We start from the raw sequence: 22,391 nt of genomic DNA, 5'->3' as shown, positions 1-22,391 counted from the left end.
CTGAGGGTCACAGAGCGGGGTCAGCGCATGCTGAGGGTCACAGAGCGGGGTCAGCGCATGCTGAGGGTCACAGAGCGGGGTCAGCGCATGCTGAGGGTCACAGAGCGGGGTCAGCGCATGCTGAGGGTCACAGAGCGGGGTCAGCGCATGCTGAGGGTCACAGAGCGGGGTCAGCGCATGCTGAGGGTCACAGAGCGGGGTCAGCGCATGCTGAGGGTCACAGAGCGGGGTCAGCGCATGCTGAGGGTCACAGAGCGGGGTCAGCGCATGCTGAGGGTCACAGAGCGGGGTCAGCACATGCTGAGGGTCACAGAAGTCGCCAACTTTCTGCAGAGTCAAGAGCTCCAGACCTCCAAACTTCTGTGGCCTTCATATGAGCTCAAGAACAGTGTGTAGAGCTTCATGGAATGGGTTTCCATGGCCGAGCAGCTCATCCAAGCCTTACATCACCAAGTGCAATGCAAAGCGTGGGGTAAAGCGCGCCGCCACTGGACTCTAGAGCAGTGAGATGTGTTCTATGAGTGACCAATCACGCTTCTCTGTCTGACGAGTGTGGGTTTGGCGGTTGCCAGGAGAACGGGACTTGCCTGACTGCATTGTGCCAAGTGTAAAGTTTGGTGGAGGGGGGATTATGGGGTGGGGTTGGGCCCCATTTACACTGCATGGCTCAAGTGACCCAATTCCGATTTCCCCCTCTCATGTGGCACAGATCTAATTCGGCATGTGAAAGAGTAAGCAGGAAAAAAAACACATGATTTCCGATATCCTCCGATCGGATTCAGGCCTCACTCATGTGGTGATAAATCCGATATGATTTGTCTCCCATGTAAGCGATCAGTAAATGAGAGTTGTTCGTCACTGAAAAAGGGACGGAGGCGAATGGCCTCAACTCAGGTGGACATGAACTGCGATCACATGACACTAATGGCACGATGGAAGACGAGAACCATGTTTTGCTGACCTTAAAGCCAAACATTGAATAATCATCTCATCTGCATCCATTGCATATCGTACTGTTTTACTTCCTTTTCTGGGGCAGAACGTCTTGGGCTGTTTCGCCAGTGTATAGTGTAAATGCAAATATTGGATATGGGTCACTTTTAAAAGATGTAAGCGGGTCGTCAAAAAAAATCGGATATCGTCACCGAATCGGAATTGTGCATCAAGACCTGCAGTGTAAATGCGGCCTTAGTTCCAGTGAAAGGAACTCTTAATGCTTCACCAAGACATTTTGGACAATTTCATGCTCCCAACTTTGTGGGACCAGTTTGGGGACGGCCCCTTCCTGTCCCAGCATGACTGCTCCAGTGCACAAGGGGTGCTTCTCAATTCTTATTTTTGCATCCTCGTTTCCTTTCCTTGCCTCCTTTCTTCGCATCTTAGCTCCACCCCTTCAGGATGCAAGGAAAAGACGTGAGGACAGAGGAAATGAATGAAGTGAAATGATATATCCTCGCTCCCTTTAGCGTCACTTCATAGCGCCGTCAAATAACGATGACTCTACACCGCTGGACATCGGGATTCTTGAACATTAGAGATAAGTATTTATATTGTAATAGTTTCAACCCCTACACAATACCACATTTGTCCTTTTTTTTTTATATATTACCAGTTATTAACTGCTTTGTATTTGTTGTATAGTATTACAGTTTGTTTCTTTCATTTTCTTGTGCTTTGATATAATTCTGCAACTGTCAGTTGTTGTTATTTGACATACATTTGTGTCTTGTACTTGTAAACATAATAATAATGAATAAACTGTGGCAAGATGTGAAGAGGGAGGAGAATTTATACGTGCGTCACGTTTAGTCGATAAAACACTTCCGCAAAGGATACACCCGTGTGTCCTCACTCCTCGATCCTCGATCCTCGCGATGCAATTAGAGAATTGAGATGTCCTACAAGATGGCTGAGCTCGGACATAGGATCCGGGTCATAGGATGGAGGACGGAGGAGCGAGGAAGATGTGACATGAAAGAAAGACATGATGAGGAGTTTGGTGTGGAGGAACTGGAGTCCTGACCTCAACCCGATAGAACAGCTTTGGGATGAATTAGAGACTGAGAGCCAGACCTTCTCGTCCAACATCAGTGCCTCAAAAACATCAAATATATATAGTGTATATTTGTTCAGCAAGTCACATTAAATTGATTAAGTGAGCATAAGAGACGTCTTTCTCAGTGTTTTATATCTTTGAATTTTTAAAGGTATGCATTTTGTACACACATAATAAGTTTCATTCAAAGTACAAGCCATGCACTGTGGCCACAGCGAACAGTGAGTGATTCTGGAAAACAGCAGATGTGTAGTTGTCGGTGTTGGGGTTGATCAGGCTACAGCTGGCCCACCTTACCCCCTGTTTATCACTCTGCCCGACTACCACCTGGCACACGAGTTTATATCGCGGCGGATTGACATCTTTTAGCTTACTGAGAACCAGATCTGCTAACATCTGACACAGCTGGCTACAGCTGTCAGGACTGTAGCTCACGCCTTCCAAATAACGGTCCAGAGTGGCCTGAAGGATCTGCTGGGTCCTGCTGGCGCTGAAGCGGCTCCCGGGTTCTGGACCGGTTCTGTAGGAGTTCTCCACATACACCTCCTGGATGGGCTGGGGAAGGTAGAGTCCAGAGAAGCTCACTCTTCCTCCCTGGTGCCAGCCGGCGAAAGAGAAGCGCTTCCCCATGGAGATGTGAGACGTGCTGAGGTTGGGGCTCAGGAAGGAAGCCTCTGACGAGGGGCCCCTGAGGAGCAGCGGTCTGTGGATGAGCTGGTCCTTGGGTTGGTCTCTGGAGCTTCTGCGGGTGGAGATGGAGCCCAGACGCCGCCTCGGAGGGCCTGAGGCTCCTGGATCTGTGGCCTGGGAGCGGTTGAACTGAGCTAACGTCTCCTGGGATAGCGGAAGAGGCTGATCAGCCATGATGGAGAAATCTGTGAGGAGACAAATCACCTTGTATGGGTCAAAATTACCCATTTTTCTTTCATGCCAAAAATCATTAGGGTATTAAGATCATGTTCCATGAAGATATTTGGTCAATGTTCATATCATAAATGTATTATTAGTAGTAATATGCATTGCTAAGGACTTCATTTGGACAACTTTAAAGGAGATTTTAGAATATTTAGATGTTTTTGCACCCTCAGATGTTCAAATATTGTCCTATCCTAACAAACCATACATCAGTGAGAGATGATTTATTCAGCTGAAGATGAGCTGTACATCTCCCTTATGACTGGGGTTGAGCTCCAGGGTCACATATTATATGAAGAATTATATATAGACTTATTTATCATCCATATAGATTTACATTATGTTAATATATTACACTCTTAAAAAATGCTGGGTTAAAAACAACCCAAGTTGGGTTGAAAACGGACTAACCCAGCAAATGGGTCGTTTTAACCGAGCAATTGGGTTGTTTTAATACATCGGTTGGGTTAAATGTTTGCTTAAAACAACCCAAGTGGGGTTGAAAATGGACTAACCCAGCAATTGGCTTGTTTTAACCCAGCAATTAAGTTGTTTTAACCCAGCGGTTGGGTTAAATGTTTACTTAAAACAACCTAAGTGAGGTTTAAAATGGACTAACCCAGCAATTGGGTTGTTTTAACCCAGAGGTTGGGTTAAATGTTTGCTTAAAACAACTCAAGTGGGGTTGAAAATGGACTAACCCAGCAAATGGGTTGTTTTAACCCAGAAATTGGGTTGGTTTAACCCAGCGGTTGGGTTAAATGTTTGCTTAAAACAACCCAAGTGGGGTTGAAAATGGACTAACCCAGCAATTGACTTGTTTTAACCTAGTGAATGGGTCGTTTTAACCCAGCAGTTCAGTTAAATGTTTGCTTAAAACAACCCAAGTGGGGTTGAAAATGGACTAACCCAGCAATTGGGTTGTTTTAACCCAGAGGTTGGGTTAAATGTTTGCTTAAAACAACCCAAGTGGGGTTGAAAATGGACTAACCCAGCAAATGGGTTGTTTTAACCCAGTGAATGGGTCGTTTATCCCAGCAATTAAGTTGTTTTAACCCAGCGGTTGGGTTAAATGTTTGCTTAAAACAACCCAAGTGGGGTTGAAAATGAACTAACCCAGCAAATGGGTTGTTTTAACCCAGTGTATGGGTCGTTTTAACCCAGCAATTGAGTTGATTTAACCCACCGGTTGGGTTAAATTTTTTCTTAAAACAACCCAAGTAGGGTTGAAAATGGACTAACCCAGCAATTGGGTTGTTTTAACCCAGCGGTTGGGTTAAATGTTCGCTTAAAACAACCCAATTGCTGGGTTAGTCCATTTTCTACCCCACTTGGGTTCTTTTTAACCCAGCATTTTTAAAGTACACGTTATTTCTTATATGTACACGTCATTATTTCCTTATTCTCGTGCACTGAAGTGTCACATTCAGTGTTCATTATATCTGCATTGAGTCATTGAGGCACAAAAGACATCAGTTCTAGAGAATTATGTATTTGTTGAAAAACTTGTGAACTTACAGGAAGGTAAACTCTGTAAAAGAGGTCATGTGAGTCGAATGGTTGAACCTTAAGTGTCATTTTGAGAGGAAGGGCCTTTCCCAGTAACACAAACGGAAATTTTACTTTTGCTTCCTCGATGACACAGCTTTCTGAATTCAATCATTTCCTTGATGCATAACATTTACATGGATCAAATGTAAACGGTAATTGAGATTTACTAGTTACAGGACAAACCACTTCTCTAGGATTTGGCCTTCATTTTCCCCAGATGGGAAGTAAGGAATACTGGAACTTAAGTTGATTTTTCTGGTATCAGTACTTTACTTCACTATCTATTTACTTTTACACAAGTATCAACTTCTTACATTTTCAAACCAGCCTCGTTACTTACGTTTTAATCTGAGTTTGTGTAATATCTAATCAATCATGAATGGGTTAGTCTAGACTGGCAAAGGCTACGATTCGGCGAAAAAGCTCAGAATGGCCCTTTAGGGGACAACAGCTTATCATCAGGCAGAACCCTTAAAAAGCATCAGTGTAGCTTTGCTTTACTCCTAAAAGGTGCATATTAGAGTACAAATACTGTAGTGTTGTAGTCAAGACCACCTAAACCAAGACCACGTCGAGACCAAGACCAGACCAGCACTCCTTAAATTCATCTAAAAGATCCACATCTACTGTCTGAGAAATGTCTATATTTAATGAATAAACACAAGTAAGACACTAAAGCACTGTTACCAATCAAATCCCGAAAGTAAAACTCATGGCACAGAAGCTGCATCTGAATTTGTACAATTACACCCGCATAAATAATGTTCAGATTAATTTCACATTAAAACATTAACAGGTTTTAACAGTCACGGAATCATTTCTTCAACCGATTTGTTCAAAGCAGCCGATTCATTTAATAACAAAATGTGGCCGAATTAGCAAAGACACAATTTAAAATGAATTTTAATATGAACTTCTTGCTTTTTGAACGTTTGTATAAATCAATATCAATATATTCATGAAAACAGCTCTCTTGCTCTTGTGATATTGCTTAATTATTTTCTATGTTAAATAAAAAAAAACTAAATATCAGAATTTTGTGGGCATTTATTTTAATTTTGGGCATTTTTAAAAACTTGATTTTGAACCCGGCCGCACAGAAACACAACACTGTAAAAAAAAAAAAAATCCGGTCTCCAATTGAAAGTTTTCTAGTGACTGATCACATCTAAAAAATGTTTAGTTGGCCAAATTGAATTTCTGTGAATTAAATTGCATCAATTCACAGAAATTCAATTTGGCCAACTAAACATTTTTTAGATGTGATCAGTCACTAGAAAACTTTCAATTGGAGACCGGATTTTTTTTACAGTGAAGAAATCACATTACACAGAAGTTATTGATTGCATTTTAAGCTGTAAGTTTTACATCAAATCACATTAATGATGTTAAATCAGACAGTGCATCGTGATTTACTGATATCCTCACAGGTGTGGTCTTGACTGGTCTTGAGGTAAAAAAGGTACAAAGATGCCCCGGCGATGAGCTATTGTACCTCTACAGGTGCATTTCAACCCTTTCTCTGCACTACATCATTAATATCTATATATATATATCTATCTATATTAATATATAAAGGACATCATTAATATCTATATATCTATATTAATATATAAAGGACATCATTAATATCTATATATCTATCTATATTAATATATAAAGGACATCATTAATATCTATATATCTATCTATATTAATATATAAAGGACATCATTAATATCTATATATCTATCTATATTAATATATAAAGGACATCATTAATATCTATATATATATCTATATTAATATATAAAGGACATCATTAATATCTATATATCTATCTATATTAATATATAAAGGACATCATTAATATCTATATATATATCTATATTAATATATAAAGGACATCATTAATATCTATTGTAAAGTTACAGTCATTTAGCAGACAAATATTCACATGTTTTATAATAGGTTTAGAGTGAGCTAGGGCAGACAACAACATAACCCTTAGCAAAATTACTGATGGTTTTACTATATAAAACCAAAAGCCATGGTTATAGTTAAACTATACAGTGTCCACAAATGAACCGTAGTTTAACCATGGAGTTTATAGTAAAACTATACGGTTATACAAATCGTGTGAGGATTTAAACCTTTTTATGTGATGGTGATGGTCATACAAAACATAGAGTTGTCCGTGGTGTCAGAATTTGTTGTGGGTTTATGGGATGTCCTGAAATTCAGCCTGGATTAGCAAACAAAATGTGTATTAATGTAATATAATGTGAGGTGCAGTTACCAATGTGACACTAGAACAGGTGCTTGTAGTAAGGGCTACTTTTTACTATTATCTTACATAAGTATCTATAATATAAGTCTCAGGTGTCTGTGAAGTTTCAGATCAGAATTCCCAACAGATCATTTCATATACCATTTTGAAAATGCCCATTTTTGGGTTTGAGAAAAATGAGCTGTTTTGTGTGTGTCTCCTTTATATGCAAATGAGCTGCTGCGTCATGTAAAAGTGATTTTTGCATTATAGGTGGCCTTTAAGTAGCTACATGTCAGAGCTTCTTTACTTTAACTTGAGTAAAAACATGCAGTCTCTGAAAACATCTGTATTTCTACTCGAGTGAGGGGTGTGTGTACTTCTCTGATGGCATTTACTAACGTGTTACTCCTTCGTTAATTATCCCAGGCCCTGTGAGTATGGGCTGGATCTCCTAAATCAGTGTATACTGGAGTCCAACATTACCATTGTGTCCCTATTTTTCTGAAAAACAAAATCACTTCAAAATGTGTTTACAGGAGGTCGTTAAAAAGGACAGACTAAGTGACAATATGACGAGTCACAATTTCAACATAAAAACTATGGTGTCAGCTGAAAAGTCCTGAATTTGAATGGATTTGCGCCTAAAAACCAATGACCTGAAGTCGTTTGCGAAGACAAATGGGCCAAAATACCATCAAACTACTGTTTATTCTTTTGTGTCCAATAAAATGACACATTTCAAGACTGAAAAAGGCCCTTGAGATGTTAATCAAAAAAACATAAATGGATTTTCTTGAATCTGTTTTGCTGAGGTTTCTATTCTCATGGTGATATTTTATAATCAAGATGATATAAATGTAAATGGTTTATTCGCCCATGACTCAAAGGAATAGTTTGAGACACAGCATGTCCAATTGTGGATGATGATAACAATTGAAAACCATTACAGTTGATTTTAGCCTGTGCAGCTGAGTCTGTTTCATGGAAGCCGACCCGGAGATAGAAGGAGGTTCTCCAGGTTTTGTGTGTTCTGAGGTCAGTCCACACCTCAGGCTCGGTTCTGCTCTTCTGCTTCTCCAGTCGTCAGTCTTCACCTCCACAACACTCTCAGTGATAATGATCTATCCCGTATATCTCCAGCGCTCTACAGTAATGAGAGGCATGAGCCAGGACAGGTGTAGAGAGAGCACAGATGAGCACATCTCTACGGTCAGATCCAGGCCATGAGCAGCGCATGAGGCTCTTGAGTCAGAGCTGTTCCACACACACTGCAGATGAGCAGTTACCCAGAGGAGCACAGGCTCTGTCTCAATAGTGTTATATGTTTGATATAAGTATAGTACACTCTAAAAACATGCTGGGTTCAAAACAACCCAAGTTGGGTAAAAAATTGACAAACCCAGAAATTGGGTTGTTTTAACCAAACGGTTGAGTTGTTTTAACCCAGAGATTGGGTTGTTTTAACTCAGCGTTTGGGTTGTTTTAACCCAGCATTTGATTTGTTTAGCCCAGCGGTTGAGTTATTTTAACCCAGCGGTTGGGTTGTTTTAGCCCAGTGGTTGGGTTGTTTTAACCCAGCGTTTGGGTTGTTTTAGCCCAGTGGTTGGGTTGTTTTAACCCAGCGGTTGGCTTGTTTAGCCCAGCGGTTGAGTTATTTTAACCCAGCGGTTGGGTTGTTTTAGCCCAGTGGTTGGGTTGTTTTAACCCAGCATTTGATTTGTTTAGCCCAGCGGTTGAGTTATTTTAACCCAGCGGTTGGGTTGTTTTAGCCCAGTGGTTGGGTTGTTTTAACCCAGCGTTTGGGTTGTTTTAGCCCAGTGGTTGGGTTGTTTTAACCCAGCGGTTGGCTTGTTTTAGCCCAGTGGTTGGGTTGTTTTAACCCAGCGGTTGGGTTGTTTTAGCCCAGTGAATGGGTTGTTTTAACCCAGCGTTTGGGTTGTTTTAACCCAGTGAGTGGGTTGTTTTAACCCAGCGGTTGGGTTGTTTTAGCCCAGTGAATGGGTTGTTTTAACCCAGCGTTTGGGTTGCTTTAACCCAGTGAGTGGGTTGTTTTAACCCAGCGGTTGGGTTGTTTTAGCCCAGTGAATGGGTTCTTTTAACCCAGCGTTTGGGTTGTTTTAACCCAGTGAGTGGGTTGTTTAAACCCAGCGGTTGGGTTGTTTTAGCCCAGTGAATGGGTTGTTTTAACCCAGCGATTGAGTTATTTTTAACCCAGCGTTTGGGTTGTTTTAACCAAACGGTTGAGTTGTTTTAACCCAGTGAATGGGTTGTTTTAGCCCAGCGATTGAGTTATTCTAACCCAGCGTTAGGGTTGTTTTAACCAAACGGTTGAGTTGTTTTAACCCAGTGAATGGGTTGTTTTAGCCCAGTGGTTAGGTTGTTTTAGCCCAGTGAATGGGTTGTTTTAGCCCAGTGGTTAGGTTGTTTTAGCCCAGTGAATGGGTTGTTTTAGCCCAGTGGTTAGGTTGTTTTAGCCCAGTGAATGGGTTGTTTTAGCCCAGTGAATGGGTTGTTTTAGCCCAGTGAATGGGTTGTTTTAGACCAGTGAATGGGTTGTTTTAACCCAGAGATTGGGTTGTTTTAACCCAGCGTTTGAGTTGTTTTAGCCCAGCGTTTGAGTTATTTTAACCAAGCGGTTGAGTTGTTTTAGCCCAGCGTTTGAGTTATTTTAACCAAGCGGTTGAGTTATTTTAACCCAGTAAATGGGTTGTTTTAGCCCAGTGGTTGGGTTGTTTTAGCCCAGTGAATGGGTTGTTTTATTTAACTCAACTATTGTTTAAAATGAACCCAAGGTATGTTGGAAATTAACATGTATTAATATGTTTAATAAATGAACATTATTAATAAGTTTAATGAATAATAATAGCAATAAACATTTATTAAATAGCTTATTAATAAATGTTCACCCTTTGATTATTATTGTTGCCTCTGGTAATTATGTCTGATTGACCTTTTTTGGGTTCATTTTAAGAGAGCTATACAGTCATTGTTAAACAATAGTTGAGTTAAATAAAACTACCCAGCAGGTTGGGCAAACATTTAAACCAATGGCTGGGTTTGTCCCTTTTCAACCCAACTTGTGTTGTTTTTGTAATTTCATCTTGATAACATTCATCGTGTCCTCCATGAAAAATATGAACCCCAGACGATTGTATTTTTCTACAATGTTTTGGTCAAACTGACACTAAACAGAAACAATGGCACAGTCTGAAATGCCGTTTCTAAATGAGAGCATGCCTACTGTGTGAGAGTTAAAGCTTCAAAGACAGATGACAAAAGCTTTAAAGGTTAGAGGACCATTTAGACCATTTAGACCAAAAAGAATTTAAAGAGAAAAAATCTTATTTTTACCCATAAATCATTCGAGCCTCTGGAACCCACAACATAAAATCAGTCAATCTCTCAAGTGATCCTGCCAAACCATCTAAAAAATGGCCGAAATGTTTATCAGTATCGGCGCGATAATGGGTTACACTAAATGTCCTTACCCGTGCAGGAGCTCAGTAAAATATGATTATTGTCGTACAGTCTCCTCAGCTGATGTGGTCCAGGCTCACGGCTGCCAGTGCATCTCTAAGGAAAGAGCAATCCTGTAAATTATTGTCAGAATGGGCTTCAGGCGCTAAACAACACAAGCCAGCCAATCATTCCCTCAGTGAGGAACTGGAGATCGGCCACAGCTGTAGCCATGGAGCCTCCTGTCGCCTGATTGGCTGATCAACTGGGGCCGATGTCCAGTGCAGTCATGGGGAATCACTTTTATTTGACCAGGAACATACATTTTTTGTTTGGTAAAGAATTAGCTGTATGGATATTTTGGTATTATTATCTGGTGTTTGCTGATCTGTGTCTGTGGTGTTATCAGGCAGAACATCTGTTTCCACTGCAATCTAGAGGAAGAGGAAGAGGAGGAACATTCAGACACACATCCCTGCGAAATCACTGCTCCATAACACACGACAAGCATCTCAGGTGACAAATACTTCATATCTACACCGTAAAAAATGATGAAAATTGGGTTGTTTTAAGCAAACATTCAACCCAATTGGCTGGGTTAAAACAACCCAATTGCTAGTTTAAAACAACCCAATTGCTGGGTTAAAACATCCCAATTGCTGGGTTAAAACAACCCAATTGCTAGTTTAAAACAACCCAATTGCTGGGTTAAAACAACCCAATTGCTAGTTTAAAACAACCCAATTGCTGGGTTAAAACAACCCAATTGCTAGTTTAAAACAACCCAATTGCTGGGTTAAAACATCCCAATTGCTGGGTTAAAACAACCCAATTGCTGGGTTAAAACAACCCAATTGCTGGGTTAAAACATCCCAATTGCTGGGTTAAAACAACCCAATTGCTGGGCTAAAACAACCCAATTGCTAGGTTAAAACAACCCAATGGCTGGGTTAAAAAACAACCCAATTGCTGGGTTAAAACAACCCAATTGCTGGGTTAAAACATCCCAATTGCTGGGTTAAAATAACCCAATTGCTGGGTTAAAACATCCCAATTGCTGGGTTATAACAACCCAATTGCTGGGTTAAAACAACCCTATTGCTAGGTTAAAACAACCCAATTGCTGGGTTAAAACCACCCAATTGCTAGGTTAAAATAACCCAATTGCTGGGTTAAAACAACCCAATTGCTGGGTTAAAACATCCCAATTGCTGGGTTAAAATAACCCAATTGCTGGGTTAAAACAACCCAATTGCTGGTTTAAAACATCCCAATTACTGGGTTAAAACATCCCAATTGCTGGGATATAACAACCCAATTGTTGGGTTAAAACAACCCAATTGCTGGGTTAAAACAACCCTATTGCTAGGTTAAAACAACCCAATTGCTGGGTTAAAACCACCCAATTGCTAGGTTAAAATAACCCAATTGCTGGGTTAAAACATCCCAATTGCTGGGTTAAAACAACTCAATTGCTGGGTTAAAATAACCCAATTGCTGGGTTAAAATAACACAATTGCTGGGTTAAAATAACCCATTGCTGGGTTAAAATAACACAATTGCTAGGTTAAAACAACCCAATTGCTGGGTTAAAACCACCCAATTGCTAGGTTAAAATAACCCAATTGTTGGGTTAAAACATCCCAATTGCTGGGTTAAAACAACTCAATTGCTGGATTAAAACATCCCAATTGCTGGGTTAAAATAACACAATTGCTAGGTTAAAACATCCCAATTGCTGGTTTAGTCCATATTCAACCAAACTTGGGTTGTTTTTAACCCAGCCTTTAACCCAGAGTGTAATGTCCTAATCCTGATAAGATGTCAAACAGGCCTTCCCCAGGTCCCACATGTGCCTCTGTGATCGTCTTGTTGTCAGTCATGCGAAACTTCGGGCATTTGTGAGGAGGAGGAAGCTCTCAGGTCCACAGGTTCTGGCCTGCCTGGACATGTCTGGAGTTTATCCATAAACTTGTGGAGTCTGAAAAACACAAACAGTGGAGACCTTTGAGCGGGGAAGAAATAATAAACCATGTTTTCATAGAGATGGAGAACTCTCTCTGTCACAGAACTAAAACTTTCATTTTTATGAAGAAATAACTATAGCATTTGCCACCAAATGATTACCAGTGTTTTGGGTGGTTGCTAGGGTGTTGCTATGCAGTTGCTAGGCTGCTTTGAACCAATCTTTAAGCAGTGTTGTTATTGTCACAGGGTGTTTTGGTGTTGGTTCATGTTTCACGTTTTTAGTTTATGGTGTTCACTGTTATGTTTCTGAGTGTCATGTTTCCTGGTGTTGTCATGTGACTCCCATGCCCTCATGTGATCTTGTGTCTTGTTCTGTCATTGGTTCATTGTGTGATCACTTGTCTTGTCATTAGTCCATGTGTATTTAAATGTGTATTATTGATGTTGTTAACCACTGTTGAGTTTGGTTAAGCCATGCTATGTTAGCCATGTCTTGTTTCTAGTTCATGCCAAGCCAAGCCAAGCCAAGCCAAGTTTTTGTTTTATGTTTTGGATTTTGATTAAACTGCACTTAGGTTCTGAAACTTGCCTCTCCAGTGTCCTCCAAAGGCCCATAACATAATAACACAAAACCTGCACTAAAATGAACTGAAAATATAAAATATTCGGTAACACTTTATTTACAGTTTCATTGTTACACGTGCTTACTATAGTAATAATAACTACAAATTATACATAATTACATAACCATCAACCAGATTCTAACTCTAGAGTAAGTACATGTTAATATTACTCAGTCCCTAAATATATAATTACACTGTAGCAATGACACCTGTAACCAAATATTCAATTGAATACTAAAATAGTGAACTATATCAATAAAATAGTGAACTATATCAATAATACTAAAATAGTGAACTATATCAATAATACTAAAATAGTGAACTATATCAATAATACTAAAATAGTGAACTATATCAATAATACTAAAATAGTGAGCTATATCAATAATACTGATATAGGGGCGGCAGTGGCTCAGTGGTTCATGTAGGTTGTCTACAAACTGGAAGGTTGGTGGTTCGATCCCCGGTTCCACCTGGCCAAGTGCCGAGGTGTCCATGAGCAAGACACCTAACCCCAGCTGCTCCCGACGAGCTGGATGGCGCCTTGCATGGCTGACACCGCCGTCAGTGTGTGAATGAGTGTATGAATGAGTGTATGAATGGGTGAATGTGAGGCAAAATGTAAAGCGCTTTGGATGGCCGTAGGTCTGTTAAAAGCGCTATATAAATGCAGTCCATTTACCATTTACCATACTAAAATAGTGAGCTATATCAATAATACTAAAATAGTGAACTATATCAATAATACTAAAATAGTGAACTATATCAATAATACTAAAATAGTGAACTATATCAATAATACTAAAATAGTGAACTATACTAAAATAGTAAACTATATCAATAATACTAAAATAGTGAACTGTATCAATAATACTAAAATAGTGAGCTATATCAATAATACTAAAATAGTGAGCTATATCAATAATACTAAAATAGTGAACTATATCAATAATACTAAAATAGTGAACTATATCAATAATACTAAAATAGTGAACTATATCAATAATACTAAAATAGTGAACTATATCAATAATACTAAAATAGTGAGCTATATCAATAATACTAAAATAGTGAACTATATCAATAATACTAAAATAGTGAACTATATCAATAATACTAAAATAGTGAACTATATCAATAATACTAAAATAGTGAACTATATCAATAAAATAGTGAACTATATCAATAATACTAAAATAGTGAACTATATCAATAATACTAAAATAGTGAACTATATCAATAATACTAAAATAGTGAACTATATCAATAATACTAAAATAGTGAACTATATCAATAATACTAAAATAGTGAACTATATCAATAATACTAAAATAGTGAACTATATCAATAATACTAAAATAGTGAGCTATATCAATAATACTAAAATAGTGAGCTATATCAATAATACTAAAATAGTGAGCTATATCAATAATACTAAAATAGTGAACTATATCAATAATACTAAAATAGTGAACTATATCAATAATACTAAAATAGTGAACTATATCAATAATACTAAAATAGTGAACTATATCAATAATACTAAAATAGTGAACTATATCAATAATACTAAAATAGTGAGCTATATCAATAATACTAAAATAGTGAACTATATCAATAATACTAAAATAGTGAACTATATCAATAATACTAAAATAGTGAACTATATCAATAATACTAAAATAGTGAACTATATCAATAATACTAAAATAGTGAGCTATATCAATAATACTAAAATAGTGAGCTATATCAATAATACTAAAATAGTGAACTATATCAATAATACTAAATAGTGAACTATATCAATAATACTAAAATAGTGAGCTATATCAATAATACTAAAATCGTGAACTATATCAATAATACTAAAATAGTGAACTATATCAATAAAATAGTGAACTATATCAATAAAATAGTGAACTATATCAATAAAATAGTGAACTATATCAATAATACTAAAATAGTGAACTATATCAATAATACTAAAATAGTGAGCTATATCAATAATACTAAAATAGTGAACTATATCAATAATACTAAAATAGTGAACTATATCAATAATACTAAAATAGTGAGCTATATCAATAATACTAAAATCGTGAACTATATCAATAATACTAAAATAGTGAACTATATCAATAATACTAAAATAGTGAACTATATCAATAAAATAGTGAACTATATCAATAAAATAGTGAACTATATCAATAAAATAGTGAACTATATCAATAATACTAAAATAGTGAACTATATCAATAATACTAAAATAGTGAGCTATATCAATAATACTAAAATAGTGAACTATATCAATAATACTAAAATAGTGAACTATATCAATAATACTAAAATAGTGAGCTATATCAATAATACTAAAATAGTGAACTATATCAATAATACTAAAATAGTGAACTATATCAATAAAATAGTGAACTATATCAATAAAATAGTGAACTATATCAATAAAATAGTGAACTATATCAATAATACTAAAATAGTGAACTATATCAATAATACTAAAATAGTGAGCTATATCAATAATACTGATATAGGGGCGGCAGTGGCTCAGTGGTTCATGTAGGTTGTCTACAAACTGGAAGGTTGGTGGTTCGATCCCCGGTTCCACCTGGCCAAGTGCCGAGGTGTCCATGAGCAAGACACCTAACCCCAGCTGCTCCCGACGAGCTGGATGGCGCCTTGCATGGCTGACACCGCCGTCGGTGTGTGAATGAGTGTATGAATGAGTGTATGAATGGGTGAATGTGAGGCAAAATGTAAAGCGCTTTGGATGGCCGTAGGTCTGTTAAAAGCGCTATATAAATGCAGTCCATTTACCATTTACCATACTAAAATAGTGAGCTATATCAATAATACTAAAATAGTGAACTATATCAATAATACTAAAATAGTGAACTATATCAATAATACTAAAATAGTGAAATATATCAATAATACTAAAATAGTGAACTATACTAAAATAGTAAACTATATCAATAATACTAAAATAGTGAACTGTATCAATAATACTAAAATAGTGAGCTATATCAATAATACTAAAATAGTGAGCTATATCAATAATACTAAAATAGTGAACTATATCAATAATACTAAAATAGTGAACTATATCAATAATACTAAAATAGTGAACTATATCAATAATACTAAAATAGTGAACTATATCAATAATACTAAAATAGTGAACTATATCAATAATACTAAAATAGTGAGCTATATCAATAATACTAAAATAGTGAACTATATCAATAATACTAAAATAGTGAACTATATTAATAATACTAAAATAGTGAACTATATCAATAATACTAAAATAGTGAACTATATCAATAATACTAAAATAGTGAACTATATCAATAAAATAATGAACTATATCAATAATACTAAAATAGTGAACTATATCAATAATACTAAAATAGTGAGCTATATCAATAATACTAAAATAGTGAACTATATCAATAATACTAAAATAGTGAACTATATCAATAATACTAAAATAGTGAGCTATATCAATAATACTAAAATCGTGAACTATATCAATAATACTAAAATAGTGAACTATATCAATAATACTAAAATAGTGAACTATATCAATAAAATAGTGAACTATATCAATAAAATAGTGAACTATATCAATAAAATAGTGAACTATATCAATAATACTAAAATAGTGAACTATATCAATAATACTAAAATAGTGAGCTATATCAATAATACTGATATAGGGGCGGCAGTGGCTCAGTGGTTCATGTAGGTTGTCTACAAACTGGAAGGTTGGTGGTTCGATCCCCGGTTCCACCTGGCCAAGTGCCGAGGTGTCCATGAGCAAGACACCTAACCCCAGCTGCTCCCGACGAGCTGGATGGCGCCTTGCATGGCTGACACCGCCGTCAGTGTGTGAATGAGTGTATGAATGAGTGTATGAATGGGTGAATGTGAGGCAAAATGTAAAGCGCTTTGGATGGCCGTAGGTCTGTTAAAAGCGCTATATAAATGCAGTCCATTTACCATTTACCATACTAAAATAGTGAGCTATATCAATAATACTAAAATAGTGAACTATATCAATAATACTAAAATAGTGAACTATATCAATAATACTAAAATAGTGAACTATATCAATAATACTAAAATAGTGAACTATACTAAAATAGTAAACTATATCAATAATACTAAAATAGTGAACTGTATCAATAATACTAAAATAGTGAGCTATATCAATAATACTAAAATAGTGAGCTATATCAATAATACTAAAATAGTGAACTATATCAATAATACTAAAATAGTGAACTATATCAATAATACTAAAATAGTGAACTATATCAATAATACTAAAATAGTGAGCTATATCAATAATACTAAAATAGTGAACTATATCAATAATACTAAAATAGTGAACTATATTAATAATACTAAAATAGTGAACTATATCAGTAATACTAAAATAGTGAACTATATCAATAATACTAAAATAGTGAACTATATCAATAATACTAAAATAGTGAACTATATCAATAATACTAAAATAGTGAACTATATCAATAATACTAAAATAGTGAACTATATCAATAATACTAAAATAGTGAGCTATATCAATAATACTAAAATAGTGAGCTATATCAATAATACTAAAATAGTGAGCTATATCAATAATACTAAAATAGTGAACTATATCAATAATACTAAAATAGTGAACTATATCAATAATACTAAAATAGTGAACTATATCAATAATACTAAAATAGTGAACTATATCAATAATACTAAAATAGTGAGCTATATCAATAATACTAAAATAGTGAGCTATATCAATAATACTAAAATAGTGAACTATATCAATAATACTAAAATAGTGAACTATATCAATAATACTAAAATAGTGAACTATATCAATAATACTAAAATAGTGAGCTATATCAATAATACTAAAATAGTGAGCTATATCAATAATACTAAAATAGTGAACTATATCAATAATACTAAATAGTGAACTATATCAATAATACTAAAATAGTGAGCTATATCAATAATACTAAAATCGTGAACTATATCAATAATACTAAAATAGTGAACTATATCAATAATACTAAAATAGTGAACTATATCAATAAAATAGTGAACTATATCAATAAAATAGTGAACTATATCAATAAAATAGTGAACTATATCAATAATACTAAAATAGTGAACTATATCAATAATACTAAAATAGTGAGCTATATCAATAATACTAAAATAGTGAACTATATCAATAATACTAAAATAGTGAACTATATCAATAATACTAAAATAGTGAGCTATATCAATAATACTAAAATCGTGAACTATATCAATAATACTAAAATAGTGAACTATATCAATAATACTAAAATAGTGAACTATATCAATAAAATAGTGAACTATATCAATAAAATAGTGAACTATATCAATAAAATAGTGAACTATATCAATAATACTAAAATAGTGAACTATATCAATAATACTAAAATAGTGAGCTATATCAATAATATTAAAATAGTGAACTATATCAATAATACTAAAATAGTGAACTATATCAATAATACTAAAATCGTGAACTATATCAATAATACTAAAATAGTGAACTATATCAATAATACTAAAATAGTGAACTATATCAATAAAATAGTGAACTATATCAATAAAATAGTGAACTATATCAATAATACTTAAATAGTGAACTATACTAAAATAGTGAACTATATCAATAGTATTAAAATAGTGAACTATATCAATAAAATAGTGAACTATATCAATAAAATAGTGAACCATATCAATAAAATAGTGAATCATATCAATAATACTAAAATAGTGAACTATATCAATAATACTAAAATAACGCATCTCTTCATCCTCTTTGCCTCAGACGCTGAGAGATTTTAGAACATTTGATGTATCGTTCATACTCAATGGAGGCGAAGTTACTGAGTTTTAATATCAAGCACCACAGAGACGGATGTTCAACATGAGGAGTTAGTAGCACTCATTAACAAAACAATCCGGAACTCAACACCAAGCTTCACTTCTTCTCCTGTCCTCGAGGCTCTAGAGTTACTCATGAACGACTGTGAGCTTCAGCTCTAATGAAGGCTTCGGCCGAGCTCTGGATCAGCCTGAGATAACCTCGGCCATCAGGAGGAAATACATTAACGGAGACCTTTAACTTCACAATATGCTGTTTTAAAGGGATAGTTAGTCATTTATTCACCCTCATGTCATTTGAAATGCCAGAACACAAAAGATTTGAGAGTTCTTTCAGAATTGAGAATCGTTTGTTGAAAAGAACTGGCTTTTCTGGCTTTTCTGAAGCTTATAGTCACATATACACTGCTATTGAATGGAAATCAAATGAAATGTCACATTATTTTCTTTGCTGGTAAATATCAGATAAACATTCTCTAGCGGAAAGGCTTTTAGGTTTAATCCATAGTTTTAAAAAAGACAGATTCAGACCTGAAATTGCCATTTTGATCATTATCATATCATTGTTGCTCTGCATTATTCATTGACTTTAATGATATCAGATTAACTTCTGAATCACAGTCAAATGCACAGAACAGGTGTGTGTGCATGGCACACAAAGGACACTAGTTTTATTCAGCAAGATCAAAAGTGACATTATATAAAACCTTTATTTCAGTTGCTCTTTTGAACTTTTTAATCATCAAAGAATTCTTAAAGGGTTAGTTCACCCAAAAATGTAAATTGTGTCATTAATGACTGAGCCTCATGTGGTTGGACACCCGTCAGACCTCCGTTCATCTTCAGACACAAATGAAGATATTTTAGTGTAAATCTGATGCTCTGAAAGGCCTCCATTGGCTCAACTTTACACTCTCAAGACCCTTAAAAGACACTAAAGACTAAAGTTACAAAGTCCATCTCACTACAGCGGCTCTACAATAACTTTATGAATAGGCGACAATAGTTTTTGTGCTCAAAAAAAACTAAATAACGACTTATATAGTGATGACGATTTCAAAACACGGCCTCATGAAGCTTCGAAGCGTTATGAATCAGTGAGCCGAATGATGATTCGGATCGCGTGTCAAACTGCTGAAATTTGGCGATTCAAACCGCTGATTCGACTCACTGATTCATAACGCTTCAAAGCTTCATGAGGCCGTGTTTTGAAATCGTCATCACTATATAAGTCGTTATTTAGGGTTTTATTGAGCACAAAAACTATTCTCGTCTTCATAAAGTTATTGTAGAGCCGCTGTAGTGAGATGGACTTTGTAACTTTAGTCTTTAGTGTCTTTTAAGGGTCTTGAGAGTGTAAAGTTGAGCCAATGGAGGCCTTTCAGAGCATCAGATTTACACTAAAATATCTTAATTTGTGTCTGAAGATGAACGGAGGTCTGACGGGTGTCCAACCACATGAGGGTCAGTAATTAATGACACAATTTACATTTTTGGGTCAACTAACCCTTTAAGCAAATAATCATAAAACATATTAAGTAGCACAACTGTTTTCAACATTGATAAGAAATGTTTGTTGAGCATCAAATCATCATATGAGAATGATTTCTGAAGGATCATGTGACACTGAAGATAAATTCAGCTTTGTGTAACGGAGGTCAGCTAATAGTAGCTGTGTGAGTAAACCTCACTCCTCTGATCTCAAGAGATGCTCTAGTGACTGACACTAGGTGTTTCAGCCTTTATCCTCCGTTAGAGCGTCTGACCCTCATGCGGACGGACCCGGGTTCGAGCCCGGACGGGTTACATTTGATCACAGGAATACATTACATTTGACAGTATATTCAAATAGAAAACAGTTATTTTAATTTGTAACAATATTTCATAATTTGACTGTATTTTTTTATTAAATAAATGAAGTGTTGGTGAGCATAAGGGACTTCTTTCAAAAACGTTTTATTTTTTAAATTGTGTCTCCAAACTTTTAGGCACTGTATTAATATAGAAAACAGTTGTTTTAAATTATAAAAAATATTACAGTTTTCGGTAACACTTTATTTTATAGTGTCCTTGTCACACGTTACATGTACTTACCATAATAATAACAACAGTAAATTATGATTAATTACATAACCCTCAACCAGATCATAATCCTACCCTAACCGTACAGTAAGTACATGTTGTTAATTAATATTACACAGCACTTAAATATATAATTACACTGTAACAATGATACCTTAAAGTAAAGTGTAACCCAGTTTATATGTATTTTTGTTCCAATAAATGCAGCCGTGGGGAGCATATAATATATCAAATATAAAATTTCTTAAAAAATAAATAAATAAATAGTCTAACTGTGAATCAATGTATAACGTCTTTGCTGACTTGTTAACTGTGACAGTATGAAATTAAACTTAATTTTAAACTCAAACATCTGACATTGTCTCATAAATATCCCACAGCTTTCATAGCCTGACGTTGTAGTCGTTTGATGTTTTGAGTAAGCCTGCGTGAGTAAAAAGTTACAGTAAAAATCTGGGGCGCATTTCTCACTCTGACTGATCCAGTATTTCCAGAGGTGTCTTAGAACCAGTGAATCACATTCGGGAACCACAACACAAATGGAGTCAGATAGGAGTTTCGTTTTCTTTTGACAGCTCCATTTCCTCGGCTCAAACACACACACACACACACACACACACACACACACTCCTCTGCGGAGTTCAGCTGGTGGGCTGTGCTGAGAGTCACTGCTGAGTAACATAAACTGTGACACTGTTGGCCAGGGGATATCACTCGTACACAGTGTAAATAAACTGAGAGACCCTTATACACACACTGCCTGTGAATCAAGGGCTCATTTTGGAACAGGCTTTAGTTACGTCAAAACTATTAAAGGGACCGTTCAGCCAAAGCATGACAATTCTGTCCATATGTTGTTCCAAACCTGCATGACTTCCTTCATTTTGTCCATAAAATATATATATTTTTAAAAGTGTGTACAACCATAAATCAGAAAAAGTTGGGACAGTATGGAAAGCACAAATAAAAAAAAGAAGTGATTTCTAAATTTACTTTGACTTGTATTTCATTGCAGACAATATGAACACAAAATATTTAATGTTTTGTCTGGTCAACTTCATGTCATTTGTAAATATGCATCCTTTCCTGTCATTCAGACCTGCAACACTTTAAAAAAAAAGTTGGGACAGGAGCAATTTAGGGCTAGTAATGAGGTAAAATGGTTAAATAATGATGTGATTTGAAACAGGTGATGTCAACAGGTGATTGTAATTATGATTTGATACAAAAGCAGCATCCAAGAAAGGTCTAATCCTTTAGGAGCAAAGAGGGGCCGAGGATCGCCAGTTTGCCAACAAATACGTGAGAAAAGTATTGAAATGTTTCTCAAAGAAAGATAGGAAGAGATTTGGATATTTCACATTCAACAGTGCATAACATAATTAAAAGATTCAAGGAATCTGGAGGAATTTCAGTGCGTAAAGGACAAGGGCGCAAGCCTAAGCTGAACGACCGTGATCTCCGATCCCTCAGGCGGCACTGCATCAAGAATCGTCATTTATCTAGAAGCCATATCACCACATGGGCTCAGGAC

General features: G+C 35.8%; 1 protein-coding gene across 1 annotated transcript; it reads right to left on the bottom strand.

Annotated features, from left to right (window-relative positions):
* Positions 1 to 2,236: 2,236 nt before the first annotated feature.
* Positions 2,237 to 2,920, bottom strand: dynlt4 (dynein light chain Tctex-type 4; the record flags this gene model as incomplete). Its single annotated transcript, XM_079820010.1, has 1 exon — positions 2,237 to 2,920. One exon carries the CDS (start codon positions 2,918 to 2,920, stop codon positions 2,237 to 2,239), a length of 684 nt encoding a protein of 227 aa, XP_079676136.1.
* Between the last annotated feature and the right edge of the window lie 19,471 nt (positions 2,921 to 22,391).

Source organism: Gobio gobio, assembly GCF_949357685.1.
Source record: "Gobio gobio genome assembly, chromosome: 6".
Lineage (NCBI taxonomy): Eukaryota > Metazoa > Chordata > Actinopteri > Cypriniformes > Gobionidae > Gobio > Gobio gobio.
This window is presented reverse-complemented; position numbering and strand designations above follow the sequence as displayed.